The 25,291-nt window shown below is 33.7% G+C and overlaps 1 protein-coding gene across 4 annotated transcripts in view; it reads left to right on the forward strand.

Annotated features, from left to right (window-relative positions):
- Window positions 1-25,291, forward strand: part of stj (voltage-dependent calcium channel subunit straightjacket) — a 617,416-nt gene that overhangs the window by 431,266 nt on the left and 160,859 nt on the right. For all 4 annotated transcript variants that reach the window (XM_085809254.1, XM_085809252.1, XM_085809253.1 and 1 more), the window contains exons 3-5: window positions 23,360-23,470; window positions 23,603-23,662; window positions 25,009-25,171. In XM_085809254.1, the coding sequence (XP_085665380.1) occupies window positions 23,360-23,470; window positions 23,603-23,662; window positions 25,009-25,171 (334 nt within the window). The remainder of the gene's footprint in view (window positions 1-23,359; window positions 23,471-23,602; window positions 23,663-25,008; window positions 25,172-25,291) is intronic.

Here is a 25,291-nt window from a genome sequence, read left to right on the forward strand (position 1 = left end):
GCATTAAATAATTTATTGGAATTTGCTGCAGCAAAAAAAAAAAAAAAAAAAGGACTCTGGAAGAGTGCAATGAGTAACAATAATACGCTGGAAGAGTACAATGAGTGACAATTGAAGTGGTTTGAAATTGCCGGTGCACTGAATTTAAAAATCAATATAGGGGATCCTGAAGAATTAGTGAATCACGAAAAAAAGTGAACTGCCTGGTAACGATTTCATTAACTTCCAGAAGGAGATAATTTTAAAAGAAATCCAAAGCAAGGAAGTTAAAAACAGACAACATTAAAAAAATTTATTACGGAAGAATTATTATTAGACTTTTCTAAATTAAATCAGGCCCACCAGCGGCCGAGCGGTAAAGTCGCTGAACACTGGTAGTTCGGTCCGAGGTTCAAATCCCGCGAACGGGCTGACTGCATTGGCGTTTTCGTGGTTTTCCCCATGTGTAACGTGTATACGAACCAGTTTCCCTTAGAAAGTCCTCCACGAAGGCATCCCTCCTCTTAGGCAGATAGCCCTCGAGGCTTTACCATAATCACACACACACACACACTAAATTAAATCAGGGACTTCAGCTACTCGAAAATATGGATCGCTGTGGTGTCTATTTCGCCAAATTTGAAAAGTCAATTCGAAAAACCGCTAAGCTGTTTTTGCGAAAAAAAATCCTTTTAATATCGTCAACAAACTCACAATCTTTAATGTAATCTTTGTACTTTAATAATCTAACACATTCTTGTCCTTGAAAGCGAAGCTTTTGTATTCTGGTTTAGAATCTGCGTGTTTTACGAGGTTATTCTGCACTAGAATAAGTTGTTGTAAGCCAAAGTTCTTTCAATGCGATTTAGAACATTTTTAATCTCATAAATCTTCGAAGCCACACGGCGAGCACGAGGCTGATCAAATCGTGAATTTATCCTTTCTTGAATGGGAGTGGGGACCTGTTGCCTTCCTTACATGTATCTCGATTACAAGCTGAGTCGAAAACCGCTCTTTTTAAGATACACTTCTGGTCTGTTAAAAGAAATAATGGAATTTATATTTCTCTTTAAAACAATTTTTATAAATTTATGTTTCAAACTGCATTCTAAACTGCTGCAGTTACATGTTATTGGCTTGAAAAAAGTAAAATACACGCATTTCATGAGGAGGTAAGTTAAATTACCCCCTCATCTTGCATTTGCATTACGACTTATTTTGAAACTTTATATCGCCTTAACTCTGATGGTATCGCAAAACAAGGGATCAAATATTATAGTTTGTAAACTATTGTTATATAAATTCAATTAATTTACGCATTATATACATAAAACAAAATAGCAGAATTATTTTAATTGTATTTAAATCTAAACAAAAAATTATTTACAAAAATAACTGCAACTTGTAATGTGCTGTTTAATTCATAGATTTAATTTTAGCTTATTTCATTTACTATTTATTTTAGCGTATGCTCTCTCTATATCTATCTATCTATCTATCTATCTATCTATCTGTCTATCTATTTATATATATATATATAGCATGCAAAATAAATTAAAATAAATAATTTAAATTTGTTTACGCTTTTCATGCTATAATTTTACAATTTTTATGCTACTTCCTTCGGCTTGCAGGTTTGAACTGATAAAGAAATAGGGTACTTTTCCGTTTCGCCGGCGCAAATCTCGCCAAGCAAACTTTGTTGGCGACAGCGTACAATATACGCATATGTTAGGTTAGGTTATTTAATTACGGCAAAGCCTCGAGGCTATCTGCCTAATTGGAGGGATGCCTTTGTGGAGGACTTCCTAAGGAAAACTAGCTCGTATACACGTTACACATGGGGAAAACCACGAAAACACACATGCAGCCAGCCCGTTCGCGGGATTCGAACCTCGAACCGAACTACCAGTGTTCAGCGACTTTACCACTAGGCCACTGGTAGCCCTTTTATTTTGAAGGTATAAACATATTAATATGATTTATTTTTTTTAAAAGCCACTAAATAAAGACAATAAATTTGTAAAAAGACATTAATTTAAGAATTTACTAAGCTCTCATGGTTCAACATCCTGATTCGCCGGTTCGTATCACGTTACCCAAAGTGATCTCATCTCACGTAAACTACGCTACAAAAATATAATTTCCTCAGTAATATCTACATTAATTTCAAGTTAAATATTAATTTAGAATACAAGTTTAAATGCAAGAATTATTTCAATTCGTACGAATAGCTTACTCAGAAATTATGTAAAATCGCAGTGTTTTACTTCGCTAGTGCATTCTCATTAGAATTGATTAATTTAAGCCTTAATTTTGCCTTTCCTATATTTTCGCCTTCAGATGAGCAGTGTGATTGCATCCTAATTGACTTAATTACCGCAAATGGTCGTAGGGTATATAATTTAACTATATTTTGCAAAAATTCTATATATTTGTATGCCAGTATTGAAAGAAACTATCAATCTGATAATAAATGGCTGCGACTTGTTTTGAAAATGAAGCGTAAAAGGTTACCAGCGAAGATATTCCGTTTGGCATCAGTTGTACCATTATTGGCGACTTTATCGTTTGCGCCGGCAAAACGGAAAAGTACCAGACATAGTTTACTTACATTGTTTTCCTGAGGTTGTTTTAAACATTAAACTTTTTTGGTTTTTGCATATAATTTATGCGAAACTGAATATGAGATCGATTTTAAACGTATTATTTATTTTAATTTGTTTTGAATTATTATCAACGCTTGTTGTTGTTTCAGCGCGCATTTGGATTAGGTGTTTCGGGTAACTGCTTACTTTGTATTTATTCATTTATAGATTTAATTATATGGGTATGCAAGTGTTTAGATTTAAGCTTGCTTTTGAAAGCATTTGTACATAAGAAGATTATAGCTTGTTCATTATACTGCCTTACTGCGCCGTGCCACTGCCATGGTGATAGGAAAGCCCGGATTTGAAACTCTGGATATTTGTTGGTGTATAATGACATTGCTACGTAGGGCGCTTAAAATACTGTCGATCTAAAAGTCTTCTCGAAAGACTGTTGGAAGGGGAAAGAGAGGTGGGAAATCCTCGATTACGTTTCCCGGAGGATATCTTCCCAAAATGGGACAGATACAGGCAAATTCGTATTGTCAGCTTTAAGGCGCCCATGGCTTTAGCCAGCGATATCTGCAACCCTTGAGATATCAGCTGCAATAAAATTCGAGGGCTGATCTTGTTAGAAAAGGGATGTAAATAAGAACAATATATGTATATGTGTGTGTATATAAGATAAAAATATGTAAACTTCTAATTTTAATTGGCAACAGTTTTTATTCTTCATTTTAATTTGGGTGCTTCCCCCTTTCTATCCTAAAAGAGGTAACTATGTATAACATATCAATCTAAACTGCGTCATTTCAAAATTAATTCCCATCACAGGATATTTCGCAACGCTGCAATGCAAACACTTCTAATCCAATCACTCAATAAGATTTCTATTGGACCAAATTTTTTTTTCATCTCCCAGGAGTCTTTTGAATGTGATATACACTCTCCCGCTTGACTGCATCAACGCAGGTCGTCGCCTCTCGTTTTTGTCTGTCATCCACTGAATGCTTTAACATGGTAATTTCCAAGAATTGTGGGCTGAATATTGCGCCCATAATGATATACGTGGATCATATTACGCATCTAAAGAATAGTGTTAATGTTGAATCTACGGCTACGTCTGTCTGCAGGTGTTATCATTCTATCTACGCAATATACCTTTCAAGTCTCTTTCTCTCTCTATAGATATATACATGGTAATTCTAAATTGGTTTTACAAATTAAGAGGGGGTGATAGTACTCATTCATATGAACAAAAATTACCAATAGAACATAGGGTCGCATTGCACTCTGAGAGGCAAAAAAGAGGAATATTAGAATTCCAACCTGAATTTACAACAGTGTTGAGAGAGCGAATGAACGGGACCAAAGCTGAGCAATCAGTTTAGCGAAAATCTCCCAGAGAATGCACAAAACGGATAAAACCGAAAACTTGACGTTGATTGTTTGTTGGAAACAGTGAGTGACGTTAGATCCTGTGGGACGAAATCTCTTCTGCGCATGCCCATAATAAGCCCATAGTCATATAAGTTTCAGAAAACTCCTTTAGTAAAGTACGGAAAAAAATCCCCGGGTATTACATATTATATCATAGCAAATAATTCCGATATTTCGAAAGAAAGATATTAACGTAGATTAGACAGATGTAGAGAAGATGTTCCCGTTGATTCAATAGAACGTCATTTTGTTAAAAATACTTGAAGCGAAGAAAGTGTAAGAAATAGTATATGAGCTTTCTAATGCAAAATAAACCAAGGAATGCATGTCAGTTTCTTTTCCTCAATTATTATTATTATGACAAAACGTACTCCTTGAAAACTAATGATTGATGAAACTAAACTTGATGATTTAAATTGACAAAAGATTGCCTGGGTGAAAAGGAATTTTTAAGTATTCAGTCTAAGTTACTATTTAACTTAATTAGTTCATTAGGTTAATTTTTGACTGAAACGTATAGGAAGAAGAAACACATTGTTTAAACGATTCTTATTCTGTTTGCTGGATATCTGGCTGGGAAAAGCTGTTAAACAGGAAAAATTGGAAAAGCCATTCAGAAAAGAATAGTGGTGGCTAGTTGTCCTTAATCAGCCGGAGTACTTCGATCAGATAATTAAACAAGTTACGAAGAACGTTATCAATTACTCAAAAAAAAAAAAAAAAAGTTAAATGTTGTGAAAAACTCATTCTCTAAAAATAGATGCTTCCCAGCTAGCAGTCATTTTTTAAAGCATTTTCAAGGCATTTTTTCACTTTACACATTCTTGTAATGACAGATACTCTTTCAGGATACCTCACAAAAAAGAAATTCAAACAGTCAATTTAACGTGAATGTTTTCGACGTTATGAATAATCTTATGCGATTGATTTTATAATCAAGAATCTGGCAGAGATCTTTTACAATGCGCTTAGGATTTTGACGAGCGGGGTGAAGGAGGTGAAGGCGCACGACATCTGCCTTTTTTGGACATCTTCTTTGGCTTCGCAAAAGTCAAGGTTTCAGTTTACATCGATCATACATTATTTGACTCTTCTGTATACCTCGGAAGTTTTTCATATCATAATTGTATATTTTCTCTTTACTATTTCTCCTCAGAATTGACCTTTTTGTTATTATTATTTTTTTAAAGTTGAGATGACTGCATGAGTAACATTTGAAGCATAATGATTTCATAAAATATATATACATCCTACGGTTAACAATTTTTCCCTTCTCTTATGCATTAGAAACGTTATATCTGAAATGAATAATTTGCTTAATTATAAATTAGCTACCATTGTATTTTTTTAAATAAACTGGAAAGAATCACCTTATTAAAATTATTTTTAAAAACTAAAGATACAGCAGTTTAAGGTGCCAAAGAAGTATAATTACGGTAAGTAAAGAAAACATAGCTTTGGAGAAAAGTCTGCTAGGGAAAATTATAATTTATTAATTAATAAATCATTAAGGTATATTTTGATTGAAAATTTAATTACGATCAACGAGTCCAGTTTAAAACTCCCGAGTGAACGAATTTCGAAATCAAAAGGCAGAAAGAAAATTCTATTGAAAATGGTGTTAAATTCAGGAGACTAATTTATAAGCGCCCTTTTCCTTCTATATACAAGTTAACGTCGTAAATTTTTGTATCATTCTCATACAAAATTGCGTTTGTTATTGTATTGCAAATGCAACTTTTGTTATTATTATGGCTTAAGAGTTGAAGGAGTTGAAATTTTAGTGATGAATAAAGTTTACAGCTGAATAGAACATATAATATGTATAGTTTTATATTATTTTTATTTAATTAGTTTATATATTTTATTTACGAATTAAATAAATAGAACTAAATACCAGTTTAACTTAATATCAGTATAAATATCAGTTACTTATATGTTTTTATTTAAATTAATGGGGATAATTTTTTCCAAGCAATTCGATTTCTCCTTGAATCCCTTTTAATCAAGGGTTTGTTACAGCATGCAATTTTCTGTAGTTGGACTTTTTAATTTCAATTGTAGAGGAAAGTATGGAAATCGTAAGAAATTATGTTAGAGATTTTTTTTGTTTGTTTGTTTGTTTTATATTCAGAAATGGAGATTTTAATAAGCTGCAGTTAAATTAGGGAAAAGTAAATATACGCACGCATATATATATTTGGATAAGGACAGCTTTTAGAGATAATGGGAACAGAGTAAAATCTCGGTTATCTGAGGTAATTCAGGCTGTAATCATTTCGGATAATAAAAAACATAACAGCGAATTAATCTCAAACCATGACAGTTTTCCTTTCGATAAGATTAACTGGAACTGTATAAGGTATTTATCCAGTCTTCTTAGCGTGCCTTCGTGGTGTAGTGGTCTGCATGCTGGGCGCGTATTCCAGAGGTCCGTGGTTCAATTCCCGGCGAAGGCTTTGCTCATTTTTCATGTTACCTGCTTCGAATTAACCTAATGTGTCTGCAGCGACCCCCGAACTAAAATGGAGATGGATGATGATTATCCACACCCAGGATTTGGCGATTGGTTCCCTAAAAACCCCAGTCGCCCTTTAAATAGAGGTCATAATAGTCATAATACATGGAAGACCCAATCCTCCTAGTCCCACTGGACCATATGATTATATAGGATCGACCCCCTCAAAACCACAAAAAGAAAGAAGAGAGAAAAAGAAGCTAATTAACTAAAAATAATTGGGGGTTAATTAACGAACTAAAAATAAGGAAGAGACATACAAACAACGAAGCACAACACCAAACATTTAAAATCCAAAAACAATTAAAAACCCCACGGGCAAACAGAGTGGCGGAAACTCTCAAGAAACATTCATTCACATGAATTTTCGGAACAGGCACAGGCGGTCCAAAGTCATCGAGGATTCCCAATTTAAATAACCTGCAGAAGGTCAAACCAAATTCCCTACAGTATTACTTTAATAGCATATTATTTGTATAATCATAATTCTATTTAAACTTTTAATTTATTTTAAAAATTTACTTTAATAGTCCTACCACTATCTGAATTCAAATGTATTAATTATCGTTATTAATAATCATAGCAAAGAAGCTCCAGGACTGCCAATAACCAAAACTGGAAGAATTTAAGATTGCCATGTATCATATTAAAACTTTAGTAATTACTCCATTAAGAACAGAATATAAGAAAAATTTTAAAACTTAAAAATTTCAGAACATTTTAAAATCAAAAACTACAATTAAAAATTTAAGAAAAAATATAAAAATTCCATAAAATTTAAAAATCCTAAAACTCAAAACCACCATTAATTTCGATAATTTAAATCTGGTAATCCATCAGGATTCTTAACATTTGCAAAGCCATATCTATGTAACAATTAACTGTATTTCCTCGAAATATTGTATGTATAAAACATCTACAATGCATTAAATAAAACAGTACACAGAAAAATTTCAAAATTTTCGTAATAAACCTATAAATACTCATAACTGAGAATATAATACATATAATCAAAACATAAATATACCCAATACTAAACAAATATTCCAAATTCAACTCTATTAGAATTAATCAAATCCATTGCACATTTAGAATATGTTTTTAAGATTTCCAAGTTCCATGACTTATCTCCCAAACATTTCTTTCTCAAATTTTCCAATAAGGAACAATGATTCAAGCAGTGATCTGCGTTACCAACTTGATGGCAATGACGACACAAGTCTGAATTTTGTAAATTAAATCTCGAAAGGTACGCGGGAAATCTTCGATGCCCAGTTAAAAACTGGTTTAAATCAATATTACTAATTGGTCGCATACCATTTTGAATTTTAATAGACTTCAAAAGACCCACGCACCTCTCTGATTCATTCCATCTAGTATTCCAAATATCATTATAAAAATTTTTCATGTTTCTAATTGCATAACTTCTCGAACAAGAAATTTCTATTATATTCACAATCATCATTAGTGGTCGCCTCTTTAGCCAGCACGTCGGCCCTTTCATTTCCAACAAAGCCAACATGGGCTTTGAATGAGTATATGAGGTATTTCTCTCGCCTTCTTAGCGTGCCTTCGTGGTGTGGTGGTCTTCACGCTGAGCGCGTATTCCAGAGTTCGGTGCTTCCATTCCCGACGAAGGCTTATTTTTCATGACTCTTGTTTCCAAAAATACCTAATGTCTCTACAACTGTTCATTTGAAATTCTAAAAAATAAGTGCCCAAATTCAACAGTTAATACTTTAATTTAATAAAATTTTTTATTGCTAGATAAAATTTGTTTTTTTTTCCATTTAACAAACAAACCACACAAAATTTCATTTCATGATAAAATATTCATGAAAAAATTAACTAAACAAACTCCATCAAAACTTATGCAAATTTAAAATTTTATCATATTTCTTCCACGTCTTTTTATGAGACCTTTTCCCCCTTAGAAAAAGCATGTTAACTTTTCTTATGATAGTCATGTAACTCTATCAGCTACCAGACTATCATGCCAGTTTTGAACTATAAAAGGTCCCCAAACGAAGCATCAAGACGTTGCTTTAAATGTTTAAAGTCTTCGCGCAAGGTTTTAGTCCCTACTAGTACGATAAAACTGCCGAAAACTGGCAGTTCGATCCGAATTCAAACCTCCATCGAGCGTTACTGCTGCGTAGAAGTTTTCATGAGTTTCTTATAAAACTAAGCCATATATAGAGTAACTTCGCTTAAAATGTCTTTTTGGAGAGAGTCCCTCTTGTACGTTGGCATAATTAAATATATTTATATACTTCAAGTATGGGTAACTTTCATATTTTTCGTTTCACTACTATCCTCCTCAGTACCACTGCAGTTTTTATTGTTCTTTGGATATACTATGCAGGAAATGATTTCTTCGTACAGAAAACTTGAAAATTTAGTTCGCTGTTTTCTACATTTATACATTCCGAAACCTCGAACTTGTATTCTCTCAAGCACGTCTGCGAATAAATTATCAATTAGCGTTCCTTTCATTTTTAACACATGTAAACCACATTTTTACCGTAATGCACCAATTTTTTACCGTAATTCAGAAGGTCGATTCATTGCCGATAAAATTCGAGAATGTGACTGATTTTCGCTGCATCGTTCGTAAATTCTTTTCATAAATCGTAAATACTATATTTTCCCAATTATTCGTAAATACTTTTTAAATACTATATTTTCTCAATTATTCCGTTAAACTAATTGCCGGTTGAGTTAGCAAAGTCGTCGTTTAACAGAGCACCGGTTAATAGAGGTTCCACTGTACGAGGAAAAAGTCTCGAAATACTAGTTGAGCCTAGGGAAATGACTACTCATTATTTTATGAACTAGTTATTAGTCCGTAAGTTTGATGCTTAGAGTAATTCTTCGGCATGATAAGTAACAAACCTCGTATTCTCATCGCTGCAGACATCTTTTTAGCAAATGCTATTATTACACTCTAATTTTAGACAAAAGAATCTGTTAGAACATTCAGCACCAGGAATTTTTTTTCAAATTTACAAACTGTTTTGAAGAATGTGGTCCTATTCGCAGTTACTTCCGATCATGGAATGTTAAATGTACTCAGATATATATCTATATTTATACACTCCAGTTTATTGTTTATTAGAACATCGACTAGTATTCGCTTATGTTATTCTCTAAAACAATACAGTGTGAGTTAAAATTTGCCAACAACTCTTATTAGAAAATTGTTGAATCCTTAAGTATATTTGTATTAAGAATAATTATTAGAAAATGGGAAAACGAATCGATGCAAATTTAGGCTTCATTGATCAACTTAGCAAAAATGAAAAAGCAACAGAAAATTAATAAAATATAGAACAAAATTAAATGAAAAAGTAAAGAATGATTTCAAGTAACTTATTTTATATTTAAGATTCGTATTCCATCTTTTAAATCTGCACCTATTTTTTGTATATATCCAAACATCCGAAATATTGAATCACATCCCTACAATCTTTATACCAACATTAAGCGCACAATGTTGTTGAAAAGCTTAAAGTTGAGCAAAAAGTCGAGCTTAATGTTGTATATATATAGTTACCTTAAATTTTGGTTTAAATATATCGATATTCATATAAAATAGATGTGTATTGTATATACGTACATTCTATTTTTCACTTGTAAACTCCATAATTGGGTACTTACTTATTATTGCAATCAGCTTGGTATAAACCACCAAGTCTTCAGGGTTCGCCAACCTGTGGCAACCATGCGCATAACAATTCTTCAAGTAACCATATCCATAACCGTAAGTTTGAACAAGCAACATCGCCATTTTGTACATGCTGTTTTGTTATAATATACGAGTATTATAAGCCGTAAAGGTAAATTACGATATTTTTGGTTTTCAGGGGAATTTTGAAATATGCTGTAGTGGGATGTGTCTCCAGATAAAGAAAGATCTGTGAAATTTTTCCGAGAATATAATACTTTGCCACAAAGACCCGAATGTTCAGATTCACAATTGGTGAAGATGTATTTTGGAAAACAGTCTTTTAGAAAATGCAGTTTGAACAAGTGTAAAAAAAGCGTTGGCATTCGCACCGGTAATTGATTCGAGAATACTCTTCTGTCATTTAGTACAGCAGTCAGATTTATATCATGCTGGAGCAAAGATATTAAATAGTATTAAATTTTGCTTGAAAGACTTAGAAATGGCCAACAAGACTTTGATAGATTGGAATAATTACACGCGGGAGATCTGCGCGCTTGATACAGAGTCCGAAGATCAAAACATTATTGGTGTGACAAATCAAATCAACCGCCACAATGGAATTCTGAGAGGAATCTACCTAAAATAAATGAAAATGTTAAAGAAGGAGGTATTATCTAATCGGACTGTTAGTCCGGATATAAATCTCAAAAACTAGAAGTTGGATTAATGCACAAAACTGTTAATCCTGCGTATACCATTGTTGGCCCCGGTAGTGGCATGCATATGCAAAACGTGGAAAGAACGTGGGGATCCGCAGGATCGCGTAACAAGAATCACTGAGACATGCCGTCACCAACTGGAATCATATTTAGCGGAATTTATATGCCGTCAAAACCTAAAAGAATTGCTTTTGGATGTATTCTCAAACCGATCGCTATGAAATTTCCACCATAACAAAAACCCACTTGTTACTAGGTTTATGGATTGCCTTTTGAAATATATATAGAGAGAGATAGATGATAGATGAAACGTAGAATGTGTATGTAATTATATGTATGCATGTAATATACAAATTTGCAAACGTACTTATGCATATAATATATAAATTTTTCACAACACAAGCAACTGTTCTTTTTCTTCTGAAAATTCGCCAAACTGCGCCAAGGTAGTTGCGATAATACACAAGTACACTTAATTGCAATTCACGGTAGTGACTTCTTCATATTTCACATGAAACACGCAGTCCAATAAAGATCAACCATTACATAAAATTTTGTATAATGATCTTCTGCAGAAGACGGCATCAAAATCGATACTACGAACGTTCATTTTTTAAATTTATAAAGTTAGCAAGGAATTTTATATCTTAAATAGAATTAAATAACTTTCAGTTTACTTTAATGTTATATTCAAATATGTAGCGTCACTTCATAAAAGGCGCAGAGCTATACATCCTGAGAAACAGCATCAAAATCGATACTACGAACATTTCTAAGTTTATTTTTTAATTAATAAAGTTAGCGAGATTATTTTATATCTTAAATGAAATTAAATCGCTTTCAGTTTATTTTAAAGCTGTAGTTAGTTGCATATCATCCCCTCAAAATGCGAAACACTGTATATCCCTGGGAAAAGTTTTGCAAATCTAAGCATTAGTGAGTTATAATTGTCTTTTTAATGGATATTTATAATAAATTCAATTTATAAAATAAAATCTTTAAAATACATTCATACTTTGAATTCTCTCTACTAACGATTATAGATTAGCTTTTCCTTTTTCGGTATTAGAAGGTCTTGTCATGATCTTGGAAATAGGCAAGTTTGAGTTTTATGTTCTATTTAATACTGCGTTATTGAGGAAATGTAATGTTTTGAGTATTGATTCATTAACAAATGCAGGATTTGAAAACAAAATAGAAACACCTAATCATATGAAGAATAGTGCACCTTATATTAAGTAAAACCAATTTTAGCATATAAAATTGTTAAAAATCATTTTGAAAGTCTCGTTATTTTATACCACTATTATCATAAATGAAGAGTCGCGCCTCCAGGTTCTAAACATTTGACAAAATGTTTCTGTAATTCTTTGGTAGTTTCCAAATCTGCAGCCACCAAAAGCTTGGCGAAATTCATTTAGTACTCCAACTAAAGCTAATTTATTTAGAAATCTCGTGGCTAGAAATGGCGCGCAACTGATACTACAGGTATCTGTAACGAAGATGAAATATTATTAGCTTAGCATTTGTATCATTACTCCATAAAATGCGTAATAAACCACATTGGCTAGGATTGATCAATATTATTCTCTACGAACGCGATTTCATGCTTTGTTAATCTTAGCAAAATGGAAAACAAGTTATTTTGGACTCCGCCAAAGTTAGCGAAAATGGATTTAATGAAATTTAACGTAAATCCATTCGATGTCTTAGCTAAGCCTTTAAACGCAATGTGTAATTTAACTGTACTTTTATTGGCACAATAAACATCATACTGGGTGAAATAATATACCTTATTTTCTGTCGATTCTAAACTATCCTAATACTTTATATTCGCGAATGAAGTCTTTATATAATGTCACCACGTTAGTTTTACGACCGAGACGGTTCCATGAAGCATTAAATTGTCTGATCTCTCGCTAGTCCAAACCACCTAACAGTTCAACAATATTAGATTTTGTAGTCATGGCAACCATATATTCTTCCAATTTTATTCTATTGCATATTCTAATGATCTTCTCTTCGCACACGATTTCTTTTTCACTCTTAAATGGTGAATTATCTATTTGTTTCTGTTTCCTCAAAATTGCGTAGATCTACGCACTTTCGCGCACTACGTACTTTCATCTACACACTTTGTGCTGAAATTAACTTCATTAAGCACTTTAAACTTTTTTAAAAGCTTTTTTAATATTTTACGTAATGTATTGCTTTTTATAATTATTATAATGTCTGAATCATATTTCAAAAAGTCATACCTAAGAAAATTCTAAAATATCAATATTTAAATATTTGGTGCATATTCATTTAATAATGCGGTAGAATCGTAGGTTGTTTTGCTATTGGAAAGGTCAAAAATGTGTAGTGTCTTCGCCAGGATTCGAACTGCAGATCTTCCGAATATACGTCGAGTATGCTTCCAACTTCACAACAAAGCGTAAAGAAGGGAGAAAATACCTTACGTGCATTTTAAAGGGCGACTGGGGATTAGGGGACTCAGTCACCAAATTCTGGTGGTGCCGAATTATCGTCTACCGCCTTTTAGTTCGGTGGCCACTTGTAGAGTTATTAGGGTTTTTGATGCAAGAGACATGAAAAATGTGCACCGCCCTCGACGGGACTTGAACCCTGGACCTCTCGAATACGCGTCAAATGTGCTTCCAATTACATCAAGGAGGAAAGGAGGGAGAAAATACCTTATAATACGAAAACTAAGCCTAATGTAATTAATTAGGCCCACCAGCGTTCGAACGGAAAAGTCCCTGAATACTGGTAGTTTCGTTCGCGGTTCGGATCCTGCGAACGGGCTGGGTGCATGGGCATTTTCATGCTTTTCCATATGTGTAAAGTGTTAATACGACTCCTTAAAAATTTTCCCTTAGAAAGTCCTCCGTGATGGCATCCCTCACTTCCGTGTAGTGTCTTAGGACGGAACTCATAAATAATAATAATAAAAATGGAATCAATTCGAAACAAATGAGTTTTTACATTAATTTTTAAAATTTATTAGTATAAATCTCAAATCAAGTAATTTCAAAATTATATTGCATTATTTAGCCTATTGAAAAATACCATGAAGAAAATTTCGACTAAGAAATTTTCCAATGAAAACTTATTTTTTATTTCATGGATCCACGATCTGATGTACCGTGTTCCTCAACCGAAGGATTTTTCTTTTATATTGTTACAAAATGCCCAACTGCGGTAAGATAGCTTCTCCTCAAAAGCGGGTTTATGGTTACCAGAAAGTCGGAAGGTAAGTCAGTGTTGCCAGATTTGGCGTGAAATCGCCCATTTCCCCGACAAGATTGGCAATATGCCATAGACGGAGCAAGAACGTTCTCGAACGAATTCTTACCGAGTTTTCCCAGAATGTTCTCGAAGGCAGGTCAAAAGCTATATAAACCCAGCCTGTACGCAGAGTAACAGTTTATAGTGGAGAGTATCTTGAATAGTGTGTGTGTGTGTATTTAATTATGGCAAAGCACACGAGGGCTATCTGCCTAAGGGGAGGGATGCCTTTCGTGGAGGACTTTCTAAGGGAAACTGGCTCGTATACACGTTACACATGGGGAAAACCACGAAAACGCCCATGCAGCCAGCCCGTTCACGGGATTCGAACCTCGGACCGAACTACCAGTGTTCAGCGACTTTACCGCTCGGCCGCTGGTGGGCCGTATCTTGAATAGAATGTTGAGTTCAGTAGCAGTGATTTGAGTCCAGAGATTAGCTTGAGAGCGATCGACCGAGTCGACAGCTGTACGTTTGCGTTTTGCCTTGAATCTTTCTTCATCGTTATAGCAGTTTGCGGATCTTCAACTAACTGTAACCTTTCTCCTCTTTTGCTAAAATTCTAATGATGCATGCACGTTTTGTAAATTTCGGGGCTTCCAGGATGTGCCCTTTGCGTTGTTTTACTCTATTGTCTATTATAGTACCTAATTTTTATGTCAAGTGCAATATAAAATAAATAGCTTAATGTTGCATTATTTTTATTTTTAAAGAAAATGTGCTTTTCACATGTATTTAGTAAAAATATAGTTTGGAATTAAGGCATATTAATTTTACTTTTTAAGCAATTAAATAATTTCAATTAGATTTTGAGAAACAACACTTTTCCCGCTGTCATGTCTGTACTTTATCAAGTTTTACCTCTGCAAAGTTAACTCCTAATTAAATATTCCATCCTTATCTTATTACGGCTAATTATGGCTGTCCTGGTAGTATATTCGGACAGTACGCTAAAATGTGTAACAGGAATATGAAGCAGTTTCCCTTAGAAAATTCTCCGCTAAGACGTCCCTCCTTTTAAAAACAGTACTTGAGTTTTCTGCTGCAATTTTAAAAGCCGTTTAAAATTCTTGAAACAACAAATGTGAAAAATCAGCGATGCGGTCGCTGGGATTCGGACTCCGGACCTTTCGATTGCTACCCGGATATGTTTTAAATTACATCACAAAGATACACGAGCATATCTTATATTCTCCCTTACTGAAAGGGCGACTGCACAAGAAGGATACTTAGCCGCCAGATTTAGGTGGTTAAGAGCTATTGTCCACCACATGTTAGTTCAGCCACCATCTGAAGTGACTTTTCAGAACTCTTACAACTAAAAATGTGAAAAAGTACTCACACAACTCGCATCGACAATTTTCAACATAACACTTACCTAAGAGTAGGGACACTTTCGTGGAGGACTTTATAAAGGAAACTACTTCATATTTCTATTACCCAATTTAGCATTATTCAATTTTATGTGTTGTTAAGTTTAAATTGGTGGTTTGGTTTTTTACTCCCTGCAAGCAGCGGAGGATCAGCTTTGTTATTTGTGAAAACAAGAATGATAAATCCGAAACTCGACCATCGAGTTCTGCAAAGTTTACAAGTTACAGCAATAAAGATCTTAGATGTATTCATTTATGAATTTTTACTGAAGTTATTGCAATCCGGAATGTGGAGAAAGTATTAAAACTTCAGGAGGAAATACAGACGTCATAGTACTTAAAACACACATCTTCTTTATCAGTTAGCCCTTATAAGATAAAGATGGTAGATTTAGTTTTCGAATTCATTAAATTCATAGTAGAAGAATGCAATGATGTGCAGTAACTTTTTATTAGGTAAGACTACCATACAATGAATTTCAAATTATATATTTGTTGTATTTATTTATGTTACAATATATGCAAGAAAGATTTATCTAAAGCAAAAGAAAGAAAATGTTAACCCAATGTTATTAACGCAAGCGTGTAGAGTGATTAGGTTTATTCCAGAGTAAGAAACATGAAAAATCAGCAATGCTGTCCCTAGAATTCGAATTCCATACCTCTCGATTGCTAGCCAAGCGTGCTTCCAGTCACACCCTAAAGGCACAAGCTAATTAAATAATATCTAATAGTTGGATCTGATTTTAAATTCTACTGATTTTGTGTTCTGGTTAAAGCCGACAGAAAAGTAGAAATGATAGGGGGAACTAACGTAAAAATAATTCGCTAGTTAGCTAAAACCCCATGATACCTGGAAATCAGTTTGTAAGGAATTTTCTCATTCTCTTGTTAGTATTATTGGGGTGAAAGTGGTTAGTGCGTTCCAGCTGGCATCTGAATATTTGGGGTTTGATCAAATCAGCAACCTCAGCAATATCAGTTTTATACGCAGAGGCTGGCGTCTGAAAATTAGTTTGTAAGAAATTTTAGCATTATCTGTGGTGGTAGCACATCCAGCTGGCAAATGAGAGACCCCTTATTCGAATCCCAATGAAAGAACAGTTGATTTTTCATGTTTCCTGTGTTCGAAAGCTATAATAGTCTGTAAATGTTTGTGATTTGTGCCTCCATACTATTTACCTAATTAAAATCCATGTTATAAAACTAGTGAGATATTCTCCAGTTATGCAACGAGTTAATGTAATGAAAGAAATGATTCGACACCTTTTATTCATAACTTCAAAACCTGTAGGATTAATACATTTCATATTGCATCAGTACCCGCTAAAGAAAGCTTTAAACTATATGCTATTACACACACTAGCCAATGAATTAGAAACCCAAAATAAATATTATTTTGGACCACCTTTTGCACGGATAACTGCTCCGATTCGTTTGGGCATCGAGTTTACATGCTTCTGGAGTGCATTTACGTCTAGAGAATACCATGCATTGGCTATGCAGCTTTTCAGATCTTGTAAATTAGATGGAAGAGAAGAGTACTGTCGATGGTTCTCTCCACCATATCCTATACAGTTTCTATGGGGTTAAGATGTGGGCTATTCGGTGGCCAGGGAAGGTGCTGGCTGTCAGATTGATGTTCAGCGAACCAATTTGAGCACTTCTAGCGCGATGTATAGTTGCATTATCGTCCATGAAGTATCCGTCGCCATCAGGGTAAAAATGCAACATTGCAGGGTGCACTTAATCTACCAGTATGTATAGATAGCCCATGGCTGTTTGTTTACCCTCGAGAAACAGCAGAGCACCACTTCCATGCCAGCAGAACATGCCCCATATCAGGATACTTCCACCAGACCCTTACACAGCACGAGTAAGGCAAGATGGCTTCATGGGGTTCTCGCCAAATTCGATGTCCTCTATCAGTGGAAAATAAGGTGCGATTCATCCGATAACATTACCCGTTACCAACCATCAGAGTTTCAGTGTCTTCTTTCCCGACACCACTGCAAACGAATTCTTACATGTCGGGTAGAAATGAGTGGTTTTCTCACAGGCATCCGACTATGCATTCCTATCCTCTGCTCATGATTCGATCTGAAATCTGTTGGGAAGCGGCTTGGTTAACGATCTGTGTCAGCTGAAGCACGCTAGAGTCCCTGTTTTGCCATATAATTCGTTGGAGACGCTGCCGCTGATTCTCTTGGAAAACTGGGCTCGAACCACAGTTACGTCTTCTAGAGAAGGACTGTGAGTTTTGATTCCAACTTTAGAAAACCTTTGATATGGCTGCTTTTCAGAACCCAGTGAGATTTGCTGTCTTCGAAATCGCGGCTCCTGCTAAACGGACGCAAACAATAAGCCTTTTTTCAAATGATGAAGATCTGTCGTTTTTCCCCTTTTGCTTCATTCATCGTGAAAAGCACTCTTACACCTTACTTATACTAGCATTCTAACCACGTGCAACCCACGTCAACAATTTCATACTTCATCCATGAAACTCTCAAAGGTTTCTAATTCATTGGCCAATGTGTGTAACACCATGCTTATTGAAACAATGGAATGAAAAAAATCCTACAGACCGAATACTAAAAACAGTTGAAGGTATCACAAATTACAATTAAGTAACTTTGTTTACTAAAATTACCTAAAAGGAAGAATTTCAAATACACTGCTTATGTTAGAGTATAATCTACATATAAAAATGTGTGGCTCAATAAATGCTCCCCTAGTTTAATATTTAAAAGAATAGGGTTTGATACGATGCATAGCAAAGACAATTTAAAGGGAAATGACATCATAGAATTCTAAAATTAAGTCTTGCATTCTTTCAGAAATTTAAATAAAGTCCGTATTAAGTCGCCGCATTTCTTAAGAAACGCTTTCTTTATTAGATCCTGTCTCTTCCAGTTTTTTAATGTTGCTCAGCGAATGAAGATTATGACTAATTATTATTTTGGCTTCCTTCCTGAGCTCTAAGCAATTAAAATGATTTCCTAAATAGCACGCACTGATAGTCTGCATAAGAAGATTGCCTTTGGGAAAATATCAATTTAAAAAGTGTTTGTGCTGAGGTGTATTGTTTTTACCGATGCGGAACTTGCTGTTTCTTCTGATGTTCATTAAATTTTACTCTTAGGGGGGGTGAGGACTTTCAGTTTATTTGTATAGTTTTTTGTGTGGATATATTTTGTTTAACTACATTTTCTTCGTTCGAGTTACGTTTTTAGGGAAGTATTTGGATTGCAGTAGCATTTTAATACTAGCCTCTTAACTGCATTTATTGAAACAAAGCTAAAGTGAAATTCTGATAATCTAAATTACTTCCACGGAGCTGTTAAGTACTTTTATTAATAAAACTCTATCGTGAAAATCTTTGTTTCGTGCAGATATTAAACTTTTAGAAGGAAATACAGACGTGATAATTATAAAATACTAATTTTCTTTATCAGATAGTGACGAGAGGAAAATTGATTAAGAGTTTGTGTAAATTAGTCCCTTGCGCGCCGAAATTCCTAAGCTTTCAATCTCTTGCTCCGCGATCAACAAATATAAAAAACAGAAGATTTCTTCTCTTTCATATCCGTTGTAAAGGATGTTTCTGCGTTCAATGTATTTATGTTCTTCAGGAATTTCTTCAACATTTCTTCTGTAAGTTGTCATATTTTTCATTCACTGTTATTTAGTTTTTAATGCAAATGTTTCTTCTGCAGTCTTACATTAAGCAGGTTTCTTAAATGCTTTAAGAATAAATTCTCAATTTTGAACAATAATTTTAATTACCAGCAATCACCCTTTAATCGTTTCGTGTTAGCGTCATTTACGGCCATTTCCAAGCATAGATGACATAGGCAGCCGCCTAGGGTTCCCATCTTTCTGAGGATAGTTATTAAGATGTTCTTATATGCGATAACTAAACAAAGATATATTTTACTTTGAATTATTGATATGCTTAGCTAACATGGAATGCCAGTTGCATCTTAATTTATATGGGGCTTCAGTTTCCGGAGCCCTGGCATCGAAAATTCTGAAGGCAAGCCTGACTCTATTATGTAAGAAGTAGTGTCATCGCATGCATTTCTTGAAAAGCTCATCTCACATTTCTTTTCGATAACTTTTAAAGTTAAATTTAAATGCCAGAGTTTATCAATTAATCATTCGTATCAATTTTCGTCATATTTTCATCAAGAGTCATTAATTTCGTAGCAAAAACAGTTTCAGTAATGTATCTATATGCGTTATTAATTTACTGGTGTTCTAGTTTTAAATAGTTCTGATTCGTACTAAATTGCCTTTCTAATTCAATGATTCTAAATAACGATATTTTCTTAGTTCCGAAACAAGAGTTTATGATAACTATTCTTTCATTCCATTTATCTTTCAGAATTTTATAATAATATCAACATACGACTATTAGGGAAATGAGAAATGCCATCACGAGTTGTCGTATTGAAAAAAATTGAATTTAATTTACACTTTTGAGTGCTATTCAATTTCTAGTTTCAAAAATAAAAACTATAATAATATTCCGTTAAAAGTAACTATTAGAGATAACTCTAACCAGGAGATGTTAAAATAGTCTTAAATAATTTATTTGTTAAAAAATACTTTATAGAAGTTATAGGTTAATATTGATTTTAAAATGTAATTACACGGAACTGGCTTTGTCGAAATAGAAACACGTGGATACAGATTTTTAAATTTTATTTATTTGTACAGTTTCCGTAACTACTGTGCTATTGACAATCCGAAGTAATCCCGGTACGATTTCTAAGAGTCTGTCCTTTCTTATTGCCTTTTCTTTCGTCTAGTTATATTGAAGAAAGGCCTCCAAAAACGCTACATTTGATGTAAGTGGACGAAATTGCCTCGGAGGAAAGAAGAAATATATTAGAAGATAAAATGGAAGAAGTTTGTTCGTAAAAGTGAAATAAACTCACTCAAAGCACTTATGGAAAAGGGATTTATTACTCCTCCCCCCCTTTTCTTTTGTATGAAGTTTTGAAAACCGAAAATCCAGGCTTACGTTCTGTGTAATGGCAGCCCAATACAACTTAATTACTTATGTCTATCTGCTTTAACGTACAAAAGTGATTTCCTGTTGAATCTGTTCGGTTACGAAAAGAAGAAAGGAATGTGAGCTTGTCAAGACGAATTTGAATTATTAATCCTCAGCAGCGTTTTGGCCGCCATGACAGACGGACAGTTAGATGTGCTTTCTCACGTGATATCTTTTCGCCATTCATTTCCCTCCTCGTGTCTCACAGGTAATGGCGCCTCCTAACGGCTGGCGTGTAGCCGAAAAAAGGGAATGCCTGAAGGTGGGCTATGAGGAATGAAAGAAAATGGATTCCTTGCACAATATCAGAGTAATTGGAAAATTGGAAGAGCAGTGAACAATAACATTTGCGGAAAAGAAACTTTCTGATGTGTCAGGGGTGTGAGGAAGGCCAAATATATATGTATATAACCAAAGGGAGGAAAACTGGTAGATATATATATAGAGATGGTATATACATATATATATAATATTTACTGTCGCTGGAGCAGTCGTTTTTCGTAACCGGGGGCTATTTTCTTTAAACATTAACCGGCGATTTCGTTTCTTGCGCTCTGTAAGGCGCGACTAAATTTATCCTGGAGGAAAACTGGAAGTTTTATCCATAGAATAAAAATCGACACTTTTCATCACGATAACTTCTTCTACCACATAGTAATCGTACTGTAAAATCAGGCCCATGCAGATGCAAATGTTCCCGTTTGTGACATTTTTTTTTTTTTTTTTTCTGTTTCTCTTTTACATGGAGAGGGGAGTGTTAGAGAGAAGTTTCACCCAGTGAGAAATCTTTTTCATTTTTCTTTGAAATGGACTATTGTCAGAAACTTTGCCACAGCACGCTAGATCATAACTTAAGGCAATTTTTTTCCTCTTTCTCTACGAACGCTTTTAAAATACTTATTCAGTTCTATTCAGCTCAGTCGAAGAAGATTTGAAAGAAAAAAGTTTTAAAAAAGAAGCAGAAAAGTTATATGCGTAAAATTCCTAGTTGAATTCCTAGTTGAAGAATTATTGGATATTTAAGCGTAGCATTACTTTTATGTTCATTTGGAAGTGAAGTTGAATGGGGTATTAACAAAATTATGGCACTGTGTTACATTTATTATGATCTACGAAAATAACAGAAACATTATCAAATCAATGTTTTGAAGTGTTAAGGCTATAAGTTTCAATCCAGAGAGCTGAGGCTTGAAATTTTTCTTACTTTCCAAATAAATTTTACATTCAGTGCAATAATCTTGAAACATGTGTGAAGTTACTGTATGACATCAAAAAGGAAACAAAGCTGAATCGCGGTAATTAGTCTTATCAATAACTGAAAAACAGTCAAGTAAATGTTCAGACGTTTAAAAACATCTTTTATTGTTCTTTTTCCTATAAAAATAAAACCTGAACCTATTTTTAAATAAACAAAATTTTCCATCCCCAAGTGAAAGAAATCGTGGAATTGATTATTTACCTCGAGTAAAAAGTGTAAATGCGGTTAAGAAAGAAGTGGTATTCTAAGCCGTAAAGAATGGGGCGATAATTTTAGTCAGATAATTCTACAATTCTTAGGTACCCTAGTAATCTAATGAATAGCAATAAACTGACGGTGTAACTGAAAGCACTGATATCTCAAATTGTACGCATTTAAGAGTAAAATTTTTAAATGATTGACCTCCTATTATTATTATTATCATTATTGCCCAAATTACGACATTTTGTAAACTACAATGAATAACTTATAGACTTTGATATCTATCATTTTTTTAAGCCCAGAAGGGCTGTTAGTCTCGAAACGGCATTTTGCGTCAAGTCACTAGAAACAGCTGTATTACTTTTAAAATTGTTGCCACCAAATATTATCGCCCTGTGTTATAGTTAAAGAAATTAAATAATGAAGAATATTCATGAATGCATATATGTTTCTAGCATTATGAAAAAAAACGATATCTAGTTTATCCGCATATTTAGGGTGCCCTCATACCGCACAAACACTATACTTTTATAAACATCCATACATTCTCCGTGATTAGAACCTGGACCCTTCGGTATCGCAGTAGGCTTCCCTAACCACTACACCGTTTGCGCGGCCCCTACTGTGTTCACTTCTTTGACTGAAATGCGAAAAGATTTAATGCAAATATCAGTTACAACAAATTTCCGATTAATCGGCTTCTTTTCGATTGACTTTAGCCGAGATATTCCGAAAGCATACTAGCCTTTATTGTTAGAAAGGGTTTTGTCAAGTCCTGTTAATTTCTAAGTACAGGATGTTTTTCGGTAAGTTTATCATGCAATATTAAGCATTTTTTCCGGTTATCCTTAAGTACATTTAAATAATTTTCAAAAGGTTGATTTTGTGAAAAACATATGAAAACGCAAAGAAATAAGTAATATTAGAAAAGAAAGGGAAACTGTCTGAGGTTTTTCCTAGAACTGATTTTTTGCGACCCTTTTAAGTTACACTAGTAACGAGAAGACGGCATTCGTTAATGTCCACCGTATCAGCGAAAGTTTGGTACAAAACTTTGTTAAGAAAACTTGATCAACCTTTCGTGGACATTTCAAGACTAATATTTTATTTATTATTCATTTGATGTCTATCAAATTAATATGCAGCTAATAGGTACTCAATTATGCTCATCTGTAACCTTGAGAAACATTTTGAATAAATTTATATATAAAATTTCAACAGAGGCTTACTTAAAATTGAATTTACGCATTTCCTTTTCAGAATTTTAACAAATTTGGGGCAGTGCCTGAATGGGTAGAGGCGACAAAAATGTTAGAAGAAATGCGAATTGATGTACAGACTATGATGTCTTGGAAAGCAAAAGTCATTTCAGTAAGATCATTTTTTACTTCTACTTAATTTTCCATAATTATCAGTATTAAATTATAAATCTGATATCAGTTCCATTGCAATTATTTATTTTAATTAAAAGAAGATAAACTTAATTTTTTTTCTATTTCTTAGAATATTAGAGAAGAAGCGGAGTCAGCTGTTTTGAAATATAACTTTGATCCAGATTTAAAGGTAAGAATAAAGGTTACTTCTTCTTAAATGTATTTTGATGTAGACTAATAAACTGAACATTTACTGGTAAAATTTCCCATTTTTTATTTCATAATTCTTTTTTCTTATCCTTTTGGTTCACGTTTTTGGAAGTTGTGTGTTTCTCTCACTTACTGTACATCTCACAGAATTAATTAAATAAATACTTTTTAAAATTTTTATGCCCCCAGCTTCTTTTAAATTAGTATTCATGTGTGTTATCTTTCCTCTGCTTTGCAGGAAAACCTCACCTAGCGCTATAAACTGATTCATCAACTAAAACCTGCTACTCAAAATTGTGTTCTGTGAATAAAATAAAATATAGGAGTAAGTGTAGTCCAGGCATCAGTTAAAGTAGGCCCGCCAATGGTCGAGCGGTAAGTCGCTAAACACTTGCAGTTTCGACCTGGGTACGATTCCAGGCAAACAGGCTAGCTGCGTGGATGTTTTCATGGTTTCCCCATGCTCAACGTATATACGAGCCAATTTCTCTTAGAAAGTTCTTCACGAAAGCATCCCTTCCCTTAGGTAGATAGCTTAGTGTGCTTTGCAGTAATCTGAATAAACCAAACCGAGCTAGTTAAAGTAAGTGGGTAAAGGAGGAAAAGGAAATACAATGTAGAGTAAAATCTTCAAAGTTAACAAAATGTTAATAAAAATAATCAAATAAACATTTTATGTTTTATAATAAAATAAATATTAATTATATATTATTTATACTTAATAAATATTTTATGTTACAAATAAAAATATTTTATGTTTAAACTGTTAATTGAGCCTTTTTTAATTAGAAAAAATACTTTGAATAGAATTATATTGTCCATATTGTTATATCTTTTATAAATAAGTGTTAACAATCCTGGGTGACTTAAAATAGTTTTTAAGAGATAACAGTCATAAAAGTTTCGCGTAACGTTAAAAAATTTGCTGTAACTGATTAACCGCTCATTCATTCTGTTGCGCTATTGGATTACCCGGGATAATGAATGAAAGCTGAATTAGAGTTAACCAAAACAAAATACCAATTTTACACGCACACACAGAGAAAACTGGGTGAGAGTACAGACAGTAGATTTATAGATAGTTAAATAGGAAGACAGATCAAAATATATAGCTACATAAATAAAATTGTTAAACTGCGTCTGCATGAGTATAAACAAGATGAGAGATTGTATGTTTTAGGTCAATTTTTTTTTACTTGATTTATTTCATATATTTATTGTAGGAATGTTTTACATTCATCACTAGGAGATTGTCATATGCTTTTTTTATCGATAGAATTTTCTCTGACCATGTGAACATTTTTGTTTGAATTCCTTTTAATGCAGCTGGACTACTATAATGCAAAGAAACTATATGAACCAGGAGAACCGAAACCTCTTGAACCGGGCTGGATGCGTATGGAATTCTCACCTCATAGGAGTTTTGATGGAGTGCCTGTGAATATCAATCACAGTGTTGTGCATGTGCCTACGAATGTGTATGACAAATGTAAGTGATGACTAGCTGTTATATAATGTAATGACTAGCTGTTATATAATGTAATGCAATGACTAGCTCTAATACAATGTAATGTAAAGACTAGCCTTAATACACCTTGACTTAACGCTT

This window comes from Stegodyphus dumicola, chromosome X2 (assembly GCF_044657685.1).
Source record: "Stegodyphus dumicola isolate Sdum_Otavi_A_Nest chromosome X2, ASM4465768v1".
In the NCBI taxonomy this organism is placed as follows: domain Eukaryota; kingdom Metazoa; phylum Arthropoda; class Arachnida; order Araneae; family Eresidae; genus Stegodyphus; species Stegodyphus dumicola.